Source organism: Osmerus mordax, chromosome 4, assembly GCF_038355195.1.
Source record: "Osmerus mordax isolate fOsmMor3 chromosome 4, fOsmMor3.pri, whole genome shotgun sequence".
Classification (NCBI taxonomy): Eukaryota; Metazoa; Chordata; class Actinopteri; order Osmeriformes; family Osmeridae; genus Osmerus; species Osmerus mordax.
The window spans coordinates 13,506,716-13,522,214 of record NC_090053.1 but is presented as its reverse complement, the minus strand read 5'-3'; the positions used below and the strand labels follow the sequence as shown (position 1 = coordinate 13,522,214).

At 40.3% G+C, this 15,499-nt stretch overlaps 1 protein-coding gene across 6 annotated transcripts; it reads right to left on the bottom strand.

Moving 5' to 3' along the window:
- Positions 1–7,523: 7,523 nt before the first annotated feature.
- On the bottom strand, positions 7,524–14,379 carry lrrc61 (leucine rich repeat containing 61). 6 transcript variants are annotated; one of them, XM_067234079.1, is made up of 10 exons: positions 14,286–14,379; positions 13,950–13,995; positions 13,140–13,235; positions 12,913–13,059; positions 12,712–12,772; positions 10,794–10,879; positions 9,492–9,557; positions 9,319–9,387; positions 8,309–8,428; positions 7,524–8,183 (listed from the first exon to the last, which is right to left on the bottom strand). In XM_067234079.1, exons 2-10 carry the CDS (start codon positions 13,975–13,977, stop codon positions 8,077–8,079), a joined length of 780 nt encoding a protein of 259 aa, XP_067090180.1. In that variant the 5' UTR covers positions 13,978–13,995; positions 14,286–14,379; the 3' UTR covers positions 7,524–8,076. The 6 variants fall into 6 exon arrangements, with proteins under 6 accessions (XP_067090180.1, XP_067090179.1, XP_067090178.1 ...); XM_067234078.1 differs by having other exon boundaries at positions 13,950–14,125; positions 14,323–14,364; XM_067234077.1 differs by having other exon boundaries at positions 13,950–14,125; positions 14,286–14,329.
- Positions 14,380–15,499: the final 1,120 nt, after the last annotated feature.

The following is a 15,499-nucleotide window of genomic DNA, read 5'->3' as shown; positions in this document are numbered from 1 at the left end:
ATTTCCGTAAAGTTTGCATCATGTCTCTGATTCTTATCGGACTTGTACCCCATTCTGCCACTGCAATGCCTTAGCTCACACGCTCGCAACCTTATAAATCTATGCTCGCGACTGGTTGTCGCAAGTATGACGTGTACAGCTACTTGCAAGCGTGCACGAGGTCTCGGAGCTAGGGAAAAAAAGAGCCACTGTTTAAAGCTAGACCGGAAGAGTCGGAAGTGGAAAGATGGCGCGGTCCAGTTTCGTGCTCTCGCTTGCCTCACTGCGCCACTGAGCACTTTTCATAGAACTAGGGTTAACCCTAAACTAGGGAACTAGGGTTAACCCTAACCCTAACCCTTCCATCTTGGAAGACAAAAGTTGCTTCCTCTAGTAATATTAACTCTATGGGCTGACCAAGCCCCCACTCATTCATTGGTCTTTAGCAAAGGCCTTGTGGATCTTGATGGTATTGCATTTCCGATTTTGTATGCAATGGTAAAAAGTTCTCCAAATCCTGAAACATTGATAGTATAGGTTAAGAGTAACTACCACACCACAAATGATGCACCATTATCCATAGGTCGCGCTACGGCCACGCCCCAATTGTCCATTTACAAAGTGATGCCATTTGCATCCAATTTGTCCCAAAATTCTGAAATTCAATAGCTATGCTTTATTTCTCATGAGGAACAAAAAAGCCTCAAGAACCTATAACGGCCGCCATATTGGATTTTTCTGTTCAATAAAACTTCAGGAAACAAGTTTTTTCGCTACTCCTTCAATTTTTGTCCAATCTTCCCCAGAATTGGCACATATCATCGTCAGAGCAACCCTCACTCAATTCTTCAACACATTTTTGATTTTCACAGCCGTTTGTCTGGTACAGCCAATAAGATTTGGCAAAAAAAGCTACCAAACAGGAAGTTGGGTCAAATCTCAGCAAATGTTTGAGATATCAACACCAAACTTGGTGTGTCACGTGGAAGACACTACAACATGTTCCCATGTGCAAAGGCAACTTAATATCTTTAGGGTTTATCGCTAATGCTAAAATAACGCTTTACACATTCGTGGGTCCAAAACTGATACTCTGATTCAATTGACAAAAAAAGAAAAAGTTGACTGTAACATGAAAAGTCGATTTTTTGTGAATATTTGAAACATGCATGCTTGGCTAATTGCTAGGGATATTTCCAATGAAATGTCTCCCCTGCTCCTCAGCGCGCGCGCTCCACATTCTCACTCAGCATTTCCCTTGACACACGCGCGAGCTTGGCGAGACGCAAACACAACATTTCAGGAGAGTGTGGGCTGACCAAGCCCCCACTGATTCCTTGGCTTGAAGCGAAGGCCCTTGTGGATCTTGCATTTCAGATTTGGTGTCCCATTGGTAAGTCTGCAGCATGGATTTTTCTATACAGTGACAATTTGTGAAGAATATACATTTTTCAATGTTTCGCAATGTTTGGAGGAATCCGCCATTGCTGCTTGCAGCTATATTTGGGTGTGCTTTGCCTTCGGCAAGGGCACAACCTTTACATTTAGTCATTTAGCAGACGCTCTTACAGTAAGTACAGGGACATTCTCCCCGAGGCAAGTAGGGTGAAGTGCCTTGCCCAAGGACACAATGTCATTTTGCATGGCCAGGAATCGAACTGGCAACCTTCTGATTACTAGCCCGCTTCCCTAACCGCTCAGCCACCTAACAACCTTTGTTCTCTCACATATATATTATTATTATTTATTTTCCCACACCTAAATCTTCGTCAATATTTGGACTAAATAGACAACCTAGGTGTCAAAAGTTTCGTCTTGGTAGCGATTGAGTTGCTTGTATTTTTATTTACGTTCCGTTGCATGGTTTAGGCTCAAGTTAAGTTTTTGTGGAGAAAAGTGAAGCTAACGGTGGCTAATTTGCTAGCCACAGTCACTGACGTTACTTACGTCACGAAAACACGCGTGACTACCTGTAGCAGAACATTCGTTTCACATCTGTTAACTTGGGGGATTTGTCATTAAAAAACGGACCCCTGTGCAACCGACGCAAGCAAGCACACCATACAATTTCCCCAGAAATTGTACCCTCTCTAGTTATACATCTTCTTCTGCCATTGGAGTCTAAGGCAGCCCCTAGAATCGTATTGTCAGAAGTTGTGAAATTTGGCACACTCTTTGGGGCCAGTCCCCTCGTAAATTTTACCAAGTTTCATGTCTCCATTTTAAACCCTCTAGTGCCACCAATGGGTCAAAGTTGAAGGTGTGTTTACACACTTTACTTTTTAACCACGTCTCATTTTCGAAAATGAGGTATCGTTGTATTCCCTGGATCAAGACGAGTCCAATGACGTCATACCCAGTTATATAGATTCTCCGCCATTTTGAATGTTAAGGAAAAGCGTTTTTTCATATCTCCTCCTACGATTTTTGTAGAATATTCTTCAAAATTGCCACAGATGATCTTCAGACCAAGCCTCACAAAAGTTATCGTATGGATTTTAGATTTTCGAAATCTTTTGTTAGTTACAGCCAATCAAATTGATGTGGCCAAATTGATGTGGCTGCCATTTTGAATATAAAGTTATTTCGCTAACTCTCCTATAAAGTCCTGTCCAATCTTCACCAAATTTGGCACAGATCATCTTCTGACCAAGCCTCACAAAAGACATAACATGTTTTTTTGATTTTCTAAACCTTTTGACTGGAACAGCCAATCAAAGTCGTCAACCAAGCCACCATAAAAGAAGTGAGGTCATATCAGCACCTCTTTACTGCATTGACACCAAACTTGGTATAAGGACTAGGGACCCTGTTCTAAAGAGGTCCAATAGGTCATGCCATTTCACCTCTAGGTGGCGCTGCAATAACAACTAGAGAGGGTACAATTTCTGGGGAAATTGTAGGGTGTGCTTGCTTGCGTCGGTTGCAGGTGGGTCCGTCCTCTAAGTTTTTCCCTTCTAGTGATATTTTCAAGCATTTAGCCTACTCATATTGCATATTGCATATTTCATTAAGAACACCCTTTGAAACAGCTGCGAACCCCCTTTGAAACAAGCTACTGTAACAACGTTGTCACTGGCAGTGTGGAATCGCGATTCAAACAGTACCGTCTGCCAACTGAAAATATGCCCCCCAAAACGTAAATAAGTTTGACATTAATGTAGGGGGAAATGGCTAATTCAAAATAAGTTTGCTAGAGGCAAGCTAGCTGCTGTTTCTCCACATTTCACTGATTGTTTTAAAGCACCGGAAATGAGCATGTTTCTTTTGACAAAGTTTAACTGTGGCTTTGAAGACAGTACGACACACTGCCAGTGGGCAAGCCGAGTCTGACTAAGGCTAATGTCAAAACAAGCCGCGGTGGTACTCAAATTCCAAGTTTTACACAAATCACAAAAATATGCTGACCCGCTGGCTATCTTCGCAATCGCCATATCTTTAAAACACTGCCCTACTTCTGATTTTTGATATAGAATTGACTCTGGTACGAAATAAAAAAATACTCATCAGAGATCGACAACAGCTGACGCAATCATCAACGGAGGCTGACGGGGCTCTCACGTAGCAAACCAAAGTTTTTACAGCAACCTACATTAAAATCTCACCACCTGGCTGTCTTCACAATAGTCATATCGTCATAACATTGCCCTCCTTCTGTTTTTTGGTGTAGAATTGACCGAACTATAAAATTACGAAGATACTAAACTACTATGACGCTTGCATGGCTGCCGCCTAGGCAGTCTCACGGGCGACGCGCCCTCGCTCAAATTACAAAGACTTTCACGACCTAAATAAAAAATAAAAATCTGAGATGGCAGTTCCACTCGAAATTGCTTTCTCAACAAAACCCAATGGTTGGTAATTTTGGTGGATGGCATTTTTCACTCATAATCCAAGCTCCAATTTGCGTGCTAGAACGTCTCTATCACGTTGTATCCATGCGTCGTTGCTAACGTGTGCTGACGTAGGCTAGCACTGGTACCCTTCGTTGACAGAAGACACTTTTTGCCACAAAAACTTTTATCCTCCTAAACTGTGCAACAGAGTGTAAATAAAAATACAGGGGGGCAAAAATAAATAATAATAAATATATATGTGAGAGAACAAAGGTTTAGCTCTCGCCGAAGGCTTGAGCACACCCAACAAATTTGGCACCAATTATCTTCAGATCAAGCTTCACAAACGTTTTCACATGGTTTTTGATTTTCAAAATAGTTTTTCCGGTAAATGATCAGAGTCGGCGATGAAGCCGCCAAAACAGAAAGTGAGATCATATCTCAGAAAATATTTGCTGAATTGACATCAAACTTAGTACATGTGCTCGGAACCCTGTTCCAAAGAGGTCCACAAAAGGTTGTGTCATCTAACCGCTAAGGGGCGATCCCGTGTCTGACACATGTTAACTTGTGATACCAGCTGAATTGATGCAGCCGCCAATTTCACATTTATAAAACGTTTTTTCCCTATTCCTCCAACAAAATGTATCCAATATTCACCAAATTTGGCACAGATTATATTCAGACCACAATCACCTTGACATGTTAAAATAGGACTGAATTACAGCTGTTTAAACTTGGGACAAACCGCTTGCCAGTTGAAAAACTGCTTATATTTTTACACAGTAACTGAACACAGTAATTTCCAGCACTGAGAATAATTCACTAGGATAAATTGGTGTCACTGGTTTTATGTCTAGCACACAAACTATCAAAATTATTTTATATTTTCGAAACGGTTTGATCGGTACAGCCAATCAAAATCTGCGGCAAGGCCGGCAAACAGGAAGTTGGGTCATATCTCAGCAAATCTTTGATGGATTCAAAGCTGCATTTACTCAGAACCCTGTTCTGAGGATGTCTAAAATGGGAGCGTCAACATTTGTTTTGTTCATTTTACCTGCTTTACCGGTTTGGCCACCTCATTGCTGCTTGCAGCTATATTTGGGTGTGCTTTGCCTTCGGCAAGGGCACAACCTTTGTTCTCTCACATATATATTTATTTATTTTTATTATTTATTTTCGCCCCCCTAAGGATCAGTCAATATTTGGACTACATACACAACGGCGGTGTCAAAAGGTTCCTCTTGTTAGCGATTGCGTTGGTTGTATTTTTATTTACGTTCCGTTGCATGGTTTAAGTAGAAATTGCGTTTTTGTGGTGAAAAGTGAAGCTAACGGTGGCTAATTTGCTAGCCACATTCACTGACATTACTAACGTCACTACGTCACTAACGTCAAGAAAACACGCATGACTACCTGTAGCAGAACATTCATTTCGCATCTGTTAACTTCGGGGATAGCTAGGCTAACTATAGCTTTACTGCAAGGCAGCTGCAGAAACGCCACAAGCAAAGAGAACAGGGTGATAACTATTTACTCATTTTACTTTGAGATGTGAAACACAATTATGAAATGTAATGTACAATAATATTAGCTGATATTATTAAGGAAGTAGGCCCACATCTACTTTCGGAAACGGTAGTCTACTATTTCACTGAAGCATTAGCATCATGACATTAGCCTCTGTTGCCCGGGCAACACATACCACAGTGGTCTATGATGCATCTGTTTTCAATCGTTAAAATAAACATTCCTCACAAATACATTTGTTTTCTTTGTAGGATTTACTATGACATTACATTACAAGTAAACGATTTGTTGGTGAAATTATCATTACCTGTGGTTTCAAACCAGTGTTGCTCACTGCAACGCTGTAGCCTACGCGAGACACACGACAAAAACATCTAACTTACACAGCTGTTGAGGAAGTCAAACGGCGACAGAACATGTTCAGCACTCCCCTTACTTAAATCAAAAGTCTTTCAATAGGTGAAACTATCTGACTACTAACCTGAACTTCATTGCCACAGCCTAAACTTTGTCAATCTGTTCATGAAAATAATTAATTTCAGCCTAAACCGTACAACGGAACGTTAAATCGAATTCAACCAACGCAATCGCTACCAAGACGAACACAGCAGTAGTCTAGTACTGTACTGTAGTAGTAGAATTTACCGGGGCAGCTTCTCCACACAGGGCTATATCGCATTTTGCATTGTTACTGACAATGATTGCTACCAGTGAGCTTTTTATGAATGAGCGATTTTCCACTAAATAAATGTCAAGCTTATTTACGTTTTTGGGGGCATTTTTCAGTTAGCAGATGGTAATGTTTGAATCGCGATTCCATCTTCTACTGCCGGTAACGTCGTAGAATAATCTTCAAAGGGGGTTCTTTATTAATGAATGAATGCAATATGAGTAGGCTAAATGCCTGAAAATATCAGAGAATGGAAAACTTAAAAGGACGTTTAAGTCATAGAGATTAGGTCAATTTTTACACCGGTCTGCCAAATTTATTCGTTGATTCAGCTATGAGGCTGCCTCTTGCAGGGGAAATGAGAAGACGTCATATTTCATTCTACACTTAACTCGTATTTTGAGTTGTAAATGAGCAGCCAAAAAAAGATGCTTTTAAATCTATGTAATCTTTATAAATAATAAGTACGCCCTATGCATTTTTATATAAAATATACAGAAATATTAGTTGTAAAAATGTCATTAAAAAACGGACCCCTGTGCAACCGACGCAAGCAAGCACACCCTACAATTTCCCCAGAAATTGTACCCTCTAGTTTCAAATGATATCTAGTCAATCTGTTAAACAGCGTTGTCTAGACACAATAGATTTATTTGTAGGTTTTTATTTCAAGTCTCCACCTTCTTGTTGCAGTGAGTGCTGTTGGCCGTGTTGCGTCTTTGCTCCGCAGCTTCACTCGTTGTAAACCAACCAATCAGTGCGCAGCTCATCATATAGTCATGAGCATACCATAAAAGGAGAACACCTAGCGTTTTCACAGGAAGCATCAGGGGGCATAGAACAGCACCCGGGCCATTTTCAGCCCAACCAATGTTACATACCCTATTCGGAGACCTTAAGGAACAGTGTGAAATACCCAAAAAACGCAGTCAATGACCCCTTTAAATAAATGTCTGGGCCTAGTGGTCGGTACCTTGGCGTAACGTGACCAATTGAATAGCATAGATACTGGTTAAACAGGATCTATGTTCCTATATCCAGGGAGCGTCAACATTTGTAAGCTTTAGGCTACTGTGTCTAGGATTATTTTTTTTTAACCCTTGTGTTATCTTCGGGTCTTTCTGACCCATCAGTCATTGTGACCCACCGTCGTATTGCAACAACTTTACCGCATACAAAAACAAAGTGAAGCACTTTCTTTTAACCGTCGGGCTGTCTCAGACCCCCCACATCGCAAAGGTTAAAATAAAATGCTTTTTATTTGTTTTTGTATTGGGTAAAGTTGTCGCAACACAACGATGGTTCGTTGTGAACCTTCGGGTCATGTGACCCGACGGTAGCACAAGGGTTGTATGGTTAAGAAATACCATAGTAGTAATGTCCTAGGGAAGTTTAGTAACATTTTTCAAGATTGACATCTGTAAGTGGGCAGTGTCAACTGAATTATAATAAATAGCTCACAACTAACAACTACAGAGGGCATACTTAGAAAAAGGACTCGATAATCAAATGCAGGTTACCTTTAATGGGTCAAAGTATCAAATGCTATTATAGCTTTCTTTTTCAAATCAATTTAAGTTTAGGCTTATTGATATCCACTGGACTATCATTGAGCAACCACAATTCTGGTTGGAATATATCAAAGCAAAGTAGTAGCTCTTCTAGTGCAAGCATAAAACATGGGACAAAAAAGTCCTAGAAAATTCAAGCGTTGTTACAAGGAAAGCTTGAGAGACCTGAAAAGGAATGTAAAAATGCTAAACCAAAAACCCAATCATATAAAAGCAGCATAGCTATCAGCAGCACAAATGTAAAATGTCTGTTTTGGTGTTCATGAAAACACCTTTTCACACCAATAGACTCATAATGCTTGAACACTTAGCATGTGAGGATGCTGGTACTGGTGCTGGATCAAGCATTTGGATATAAACACAAACACAAAAAAGGTACATTAAGCAATGACATTTTCATGTCAGAAAAGTGACAAAATCTTGGAATACATTTAAAAAATTAACTACGACAAACATAAAATCCTCTCATTTGGCCAAATAGCCAATTTTACACAGCATACTGCTTTGGCTGGTTCTTGAGGCTTAGAGATCTCTCAGTTTGCGAGATGATATGTGCAGCTCTGTTGTTCAGGAGTCTGCATTCGTGGAGAACATCTGTAAAAAGTACACATTACACAATAGTCAGAATTGAAATTAAGTTTCCCAAGTTATACTTAAGCCCTATCAAAAAGGTTGCGTAATAAGTCTCACAAATATGTAAGGAAAGCTTGACTTCTTACCATTAAACTGTTTGTAGGCTTCTTCAATAATTGCATTGTTTGATCTTTTTATTTCCCAGAAGCCATCCTCCACCCATTGCTCAGGTAGTTCTGGTAGTTGTCCATTCTTGAATAATCCAGCTGGGCATTGGGTGTAAATAAGATGTCAAACAATGTTCTACTATATTAAAGAACACACCATAGTTCAACATCTGTCTAATAATGCCAGGAATTTGTGTGTCTATGTATATATTTGTCTGCCTGTGTAGGTTTAGAATGGGTTGTTAGGTCAGCGAGTTTCTCACAATTATCTCAAGAACCGAGCACTCAAATGCAATAAAAAATGTTTTGCAGGTGTCCTTTTTATAATCCAATGGAGTGCAGTGCCGCGATTTACGTTGTTTGGATAAGCATTTTGACATTTCCCAAAAATAATTTGCGCCAGATCTTTTTCAACCATGTCGCACCATGCGCTTCACCAGCGCGTCCACTAGGAGGCTCTATGATAACTTCAGTGAATTTTTGTTTGTTACTAATGCGATTAACAAAGGCATTCACAATTAAATGAAACTAAGCGCTTAATGCTCCGGAGTTACATAAACTAATGTGTTCACGGATGTCAAAACGGCCTGCATATTGCCAATGCAGGCAGCCCTGCATATTGCCAATGCAGGCAGCCCTGCATATTGCCAATGCAGGCAGCCCTGCATATTGCCAATGCAGGCAGCCCTGCATATTGCCAATGCAGGCAGCCCTGCATATTGCCAATGCAGGCAGCCCTGCATATTGCCAATGCAGGCAGCCCTGCATATTGCCAATGCAGGCAGCCCTGCATATTGCCAATGCAGGCAGCCCTGCATATTGCCGCATCTATAATTCCAGGAATCTGTGTGCCACCAATTTTATCACAGGCACTATACACTATAGTTCAAGTAATCTGTATTTGACTGACATCTTAATCACTGACTGTATCATGGGCACTGTGTACGCCAGTATACATTTGTCAGTATTGGTAGGCTCACTAGATTTACCTTTGATTGTATCATCAATGTCTTTACATAACTGATACAAATCACTCCCACGTCCAACCACTCTTTCACCTGAAATAACAAATAAAATCACATCAATATATCGTCTGATAGGAAGGTTATGCATATGTTGCATGCAATAAACATGCACCATAAACTATTCATTTTAATCTCACCATCCAGTACTTTGATGTTTGGGAACATCTCCAGGAGAGTGCTTCTATATGATGTGTTTTTGCAAACTAAAAAATAATACAAAATCACAATTTATCTTACCGGTCAACAGTCTTTAAATTAATCATATTTATCTCTCTAATAATGCCAGAGAAGTGTGTGTGTGTATGTATGCATGTATTTTTTTGAATGGTATTTAAGGCAGCGAGTTTCCCACTCAGTTCTGAAGTACTGGTGGAGCTTGCTGATGAGGAACAGTCACGGTGATTAGTACTCGGGAGAGTGTGAGCTCTGTAGTGGAATGACTGGGGAACCTGGTATGGGCGTGACAGTATCAGAGACTGTATGATAACTTAAGTGAATATTAATGAACTAATGCGATTAACAAGGCATTCGCAATTAAATGAAAATAAGCGCATAATGCACCGGAGTTCGTAGTAAGGAAAATAGGGACATTATGTTTTGTTACACTTTTACAACTGATATGGCCAGGTTAATGCTGACTGCTGGCACAACATTGAATCAGCTGCTTTCCAAGGGGTTTCTCTATGGATAAAATGCTGGCTAGCTAACAAAACTAGAATATAAAGTGGATACTTTCAGTAGATCAGTAAATGTTACAAGTAAAATTTGTTTACTCATGTTAAAACTGCCTGCACATTGCAAATGTGCACAAACTCTTAATACCAAATCAACTATGACATTATAAATCACCAGCTGCATCATGGACATGGGCACTATTGGTCTTTCCTCCAATCCAGCTCTGCTCTTACTTTTTTTTGTTGCTCTGCTCTGCGCACAACTCAACATTTGAAAAATAACTCAAAAACGTCTCTGATGTATTGAGTGGCATAATAGTCACGCGACACAACAAATCGATAATGAAATTCGTTGCCAACTCTTAATCAAATTGTATTGATTCATTGTTGCAGCCCTAATTCCTACCATTTTTAGCCTCCATGTTCGGCAGAACTGTACATGCAAGCACTGTATGGTGAATTAGGCCTACAATTATGACAACCGGCTCAACCATTACCATGTAATGACTTCTGTTATGAACTCAATGTCTAGATGTTTGTGGTGGCAAGACAATTTAACAGAGAACCAATGTAAAAAATGTTTTTTAAAAGAACAACAAAACATAAGCAATTGATAATGTAGGAAACAGCAGACAAATATCAAGGGCACTGTGCACCATCTATAGTTCGAATAATCTGTATTTGTGTTCCACTAACATCTTAATCACCAACTGCATCACTGACACCGTGCACTAGTCAAATAAAATGAAAGATTTAGGTAATCACCTGGGTTCGAGAAATTGTAAGTGTTATCTTTCAGTCGTATGTTTTCCAGCTTTCTTAAAGACTGAAGGCAGTGGAGGTTCTCAATACTGTGGGTAAAAAGCACATATCAAAAATAGAAACAAATACTGCAACAAATGTATGACTTGTCATATTGATAAACCTAGTGTTGTCACAATTAACAGTACTCTTGTACTCAAGTAATTCAGTACTCAAAAAAAAAAAAACTGTACGATACCAGAATTTCTGAAGTACTGGGTTGCAGAGTCGGACGCTGACAAGCACAGTGTTGCCCAAACAAATATTACCAGAAGTCGCTAGTGGCTTTATGAAAAGTTGGTAAAAGTCGCTAGATTTGCCGCTAGATTTTTGACAATAGGTAAGGCAAAAAGTAGCAAGGGGCATTAGGATGAAATTAAGACAATAACATAAGTCAACATTTGTAATTTGACCATTCCCCAAACTATTTCAATTGTAATAGAAATTCAAATATATAATTTGGTCAGCTCAGCAGCGGTTGTTTCATCATCCGCTGTTGTTGTGTTCGGAGCAAAAAATTATGTTAACGAAGAGTGCCCGGCAGAACTAGCATTATCCTTGTGCCGTTGCCTAGCGCAGGCATGCCGCTCTAAAGCCCCTTTCCCCCTACTACTCACGTCTATATCAATAGGTGCATTCGACATGGACTGACTTCTTGCAGCGCCGCAGCCGGCTGCAGGCGGCTGACTTGAAACAGTGAATTCTGGTTAGACTTTTTGTCCGATTTGAGACGGTGCCGAGGCTAGGTCACTGTGACGTAGCCATCAAGGTACCGTGAGATCGATTCGAGAACTGCCGGCTGTGTAGCCGAGCGCATTTCTCAAGAGCAACTGCACGGGTTCTAATGACGACACAGCTAGTTCATGATTGGCCAGACTCACACACAAAAACTTTTACGTGTGTATTGTAATTATTCTAACACCTTCAGTTTCGCCAATGCTCAAATCCAGACCAAACTGTTTAATTGAATAAAAAATTGGTTGAAGAAAGGGCTTTAGTCCGCCTCTTCACTAACGGAAAGACTAAGTTTAATTATAAATAAAGGAAAGTAAGCAAACAACGCTTGATCGGCCAAACCACGAGAAGCTGGAATGTCCGACTACACTAAGCCGTTTTTAACTCCTCCCCGACTGCAAGCGGCTACTCTCGACGGTCGTTTCATGCAGCCGCAGTCATGTCGAACGCACCTAATGCGACAGAGATTACAGAAGGCACAATATTGATCTTTGCTGCTCTTAGTGGCTAGGTTTGAAGGAGGTCTTTCTTTTTGGCATCTGAAAGCCTACGCGAGTGGTAAATTGCGACGCTGGGGAGGAAGAGTCAAAAAGGACAAAACCGCGAAAAGGAGTACATGCAACAGCGGTCCGGACAAAGGTCTGGAAATCCGGACGTCTGGTCACCCTAATTAATTGTTGGGATGTAGGATATATATAATGTATATATACATTTTGTGCTTGTAGCGCGACCATAATTTAAAGAGCCCAATGAAGCGTGTTGAATCCACTCTTTCTACTTATTAAACATTATGTTCAAGTCAAGATTTATATATTTGAGCTCTACAAATGATCTCTAAGTCATCTGCTGAGTTTGCTTAATGTCTATACTCAGTCTACACAAATTTTTTGGATTTAGGCCTACATGCATTGTGATTGTATTAATGTTCTGTTGTCATAAGTAGGCTACAGCCTTAGATATTGTAGGTGACTGTTACTGTCAACAAATGAGAGTTGTTCAGTAACCTATTATTTATTTATTTTTGCTTTGGTATTGAGTACCATGGAATTCCACTGGTATTGGTACCGACTACTGCAATTTTGGTACCATGACAACACTAGATATACCTGACAGAGAAGTGCAACAGGACTGACACAGATCCCATTACCTAGATATTAGATTTCCAGCCACATTTAGGCTCTGTAAACTGTCACAGCTGGAGATGGCTTCTGAAATGAGTTAGGCATAGCTTTATGTATTTTGTTAGCACCTCACTAACTAAATAAAAGGTTATATAATTATACATAGATATGCCTTTTTGTTTTATCCAGAAAAATAAATACACTCCCCAATGGATTGGAATTCTCACCCAAATTAGAAATTCTGTTGGCAGAGACATTGAGTACAATAAGAAGTCGAAGGGATGAGAGAGGAACCAGCTTTGTGATGTTATTGCCAGAAAGGTCCAGTCTCTCCAAATTAGTACATTCTCCAATACATCCAAGATCACATATTCCTGTGTAACAAACACATTTATTTTACAGGGTGGAAAAAATAAATGCAAACTCAAAAGCTTTTATAATCACTGCATCTTACCAAGACCTCTGAGCTTCAGAAACAGGATGGACTCTAAATCAAATTCTCCCGTCCGAGACTTAAGCAGCACAGCAGTTATCTTAGTGAAGTCTGTATCTGAAGGAATGAGAGAAGACCACGTTGGAGCAAAGCACAAATGTACCTGTGTATTCTTATACTATCCAGCTTCCAGAGCCATGAGTCATTATTGCATCAATGGGATTAGGATCTTGTCTCTTCTTACTAAGGATTGAGGAGGAAAAAGTTGACAGCAATGTCTTTGAATCGTAGACTTTGCACAAATAATTGTAAACAATTCCAGAGGACTCTCAGCTATGTGGTGAGAAGATAATATACATTTGCTCTGTGTGACTGTGCCCCGTTCTTAAAAGCGCTGTGAGGTACCTACATTTAATATTGTTGTATGCACCCGAGTTGACGGTTAACATGTTTTGTTTTCTTTGTATGAAAGCTGTGTCGATTTAGACAAACTTCAAGTTACTGTAGAATACAGTTAGTGACATTCATCAACAGGTGCGGCTACAGTCTGGGCAGCGACTAACAAGCGATTTATCGAGCTGATTAGGAGCCGTGGCGATTAATTATTTTGTTTGACTGGCTGGTAAACGTTTTGATACGAACCCTGTCACATTTGATTTTTTTACGGAACTTTAGCCCTGTCAAGTTAATGTAATTGCAGTGGTGGAGTAAAAATATATTTCTACGTAAAGCTCATCGGTAGTAGCTGTTAGCAAAGCAGCTAACAATAGTTAAGCAACAACCTTGTTCGTACAGTACTTATGCAGTTGTTAGCAACAAGCTATAACTTACCTTGGTCTTTCTCTCGTTTAGAGTCCATCCTCAAGCAAAACGGGTACTGTAATTTAACAACCGAGCGTTAATGCAATGAAAATGTCTGACACCTGGTTTCTTTGGGAATGAAGCGTGAAACTGCAATCCGTCTTTGAGAATAGGCCATAGGACACGCTGAGAGTGATGCTGAGAGCCTGAATTGAGAAAGACCAGCACGCAGGTGGGGGTTAGCAAGCTAAGCTAGCACTTACAGTAGTAGCATACTGGTTTGTTAACAGCGAACATTTAAGCATAATTCTATAATTATGCTTAAATGTATATAATAAAAGTGGACTATTGATCAAACCAACATACTCTATTACAGCTATTATTATAGTTGTAAAATCCGTACGTCTACAATGTGTTTCGCCCAAAAGGAGAACTAAATTGCTAGCTTGCTGTGTTAGATTAGCTGTAGTCATATCAGGTGCGCACACCACGGACGCTGTCGTCATCGTATCGTTATCCGTTACTATGGACACAGACATCAAAACCTTTTTTTCAGCACCAGAACATGGTTGCCTCGAGATGTTCCTAGAGCACTTAAATACTTTGATGTTACTGTAGAGGAGTACTTTTACGTAAAATACAGTTTTATCAGAGAATGTCTAATATGGGGAGAACTGCCACTCTCGGGAAATGTCCGGGTTCTGAACTGGTTGCAGTTCCACTCTAGTTCCATATGAGGGCACTAACGAGCGACTGCAGAATGAATCAAGAGGGTATGGCTGCAGCCGGCAGCCTCCCGTCTCGTGCCCTCCCGTCTCGTGCCCTCCCGTCTCATGCTTCTACTTTTCAAAATAAAAGCTCGCGTCTGGTCCGCTATTTCTCCTTCCTACTTTGGTATACGTGTTTTTTTATTTATTAGCTAGACTACAAACTAAAAATCCATTCTACGGCTGCAGCCTGCGAGGCCCGGTTGAGTTTAGGCGTCACAACGACGGTTGAGGTTAGGATTAGTTTAAGGCCAGGAGTCGTAGCAGAGGAGAGAGGTTAAGGTCAGCAAGCAGAGTCAAGTAAGAGCAGAGTTCGAGGTTAAGGTTAGGCACAACCACGACGGTTGGGGGACAATGATGGTCGGTACAGCACACCGTGCATTTTGTCACCTGCGGTGTGTTCTTTTTTTTTAAACGCTGACGTTTACCTTCAAAAAGTAAAATCACAATAAGAAACCATCAAAGTCTGCAACCATACATTTCTCTAACGTTAGCTAATATTTGCTAACAAATGTCAACATAAAATGCTGATGCAGTTTTAAATAAAGGTCATCGCAGGTTTCATCAAATATACGTTAGGGACAGAACAATAACATACAGAAATCAGCAAACTATTGATAAAATTGTTAATTTAACAGTTTAAACGTTTTTCAATTTATTGCAACAAACGTGCTCACGAATTTACCTTTAACTCCATCCGTAAAATAATTCAGATTTAGTATTTTTGAACCTCTGAATTTACCGTTGGACAGCCTGGGCATGAGATGGGAGGGCATGAGACGGGAGGCTGTGCAGGCTGCAGCCATACCCATC

Excerpts from the sequence above, each read along its gene's own strand:
- lrrc61 (XM_067234079.1), bottom strand. The coding sequence starts at position 13,977 with ATGGACTCTAAACGAGAGAAAGACCAAG. Across the intron at positions 13,060-13,139 it reads TCTGAAGCTCAGAGGTCTTG|GAATATGTGATCTTGGATGT; the intron begins GTAAGATGCAGT and ends TTTGTTACACAG. Across the intron at positions 9,388-9,491 it reads AAACATCAAAGTACTGGATG|GTGAAAGAGTGGTTGGACGT; the intron begins GTGAGATTAAAA and ends TTGTTATTTCAG.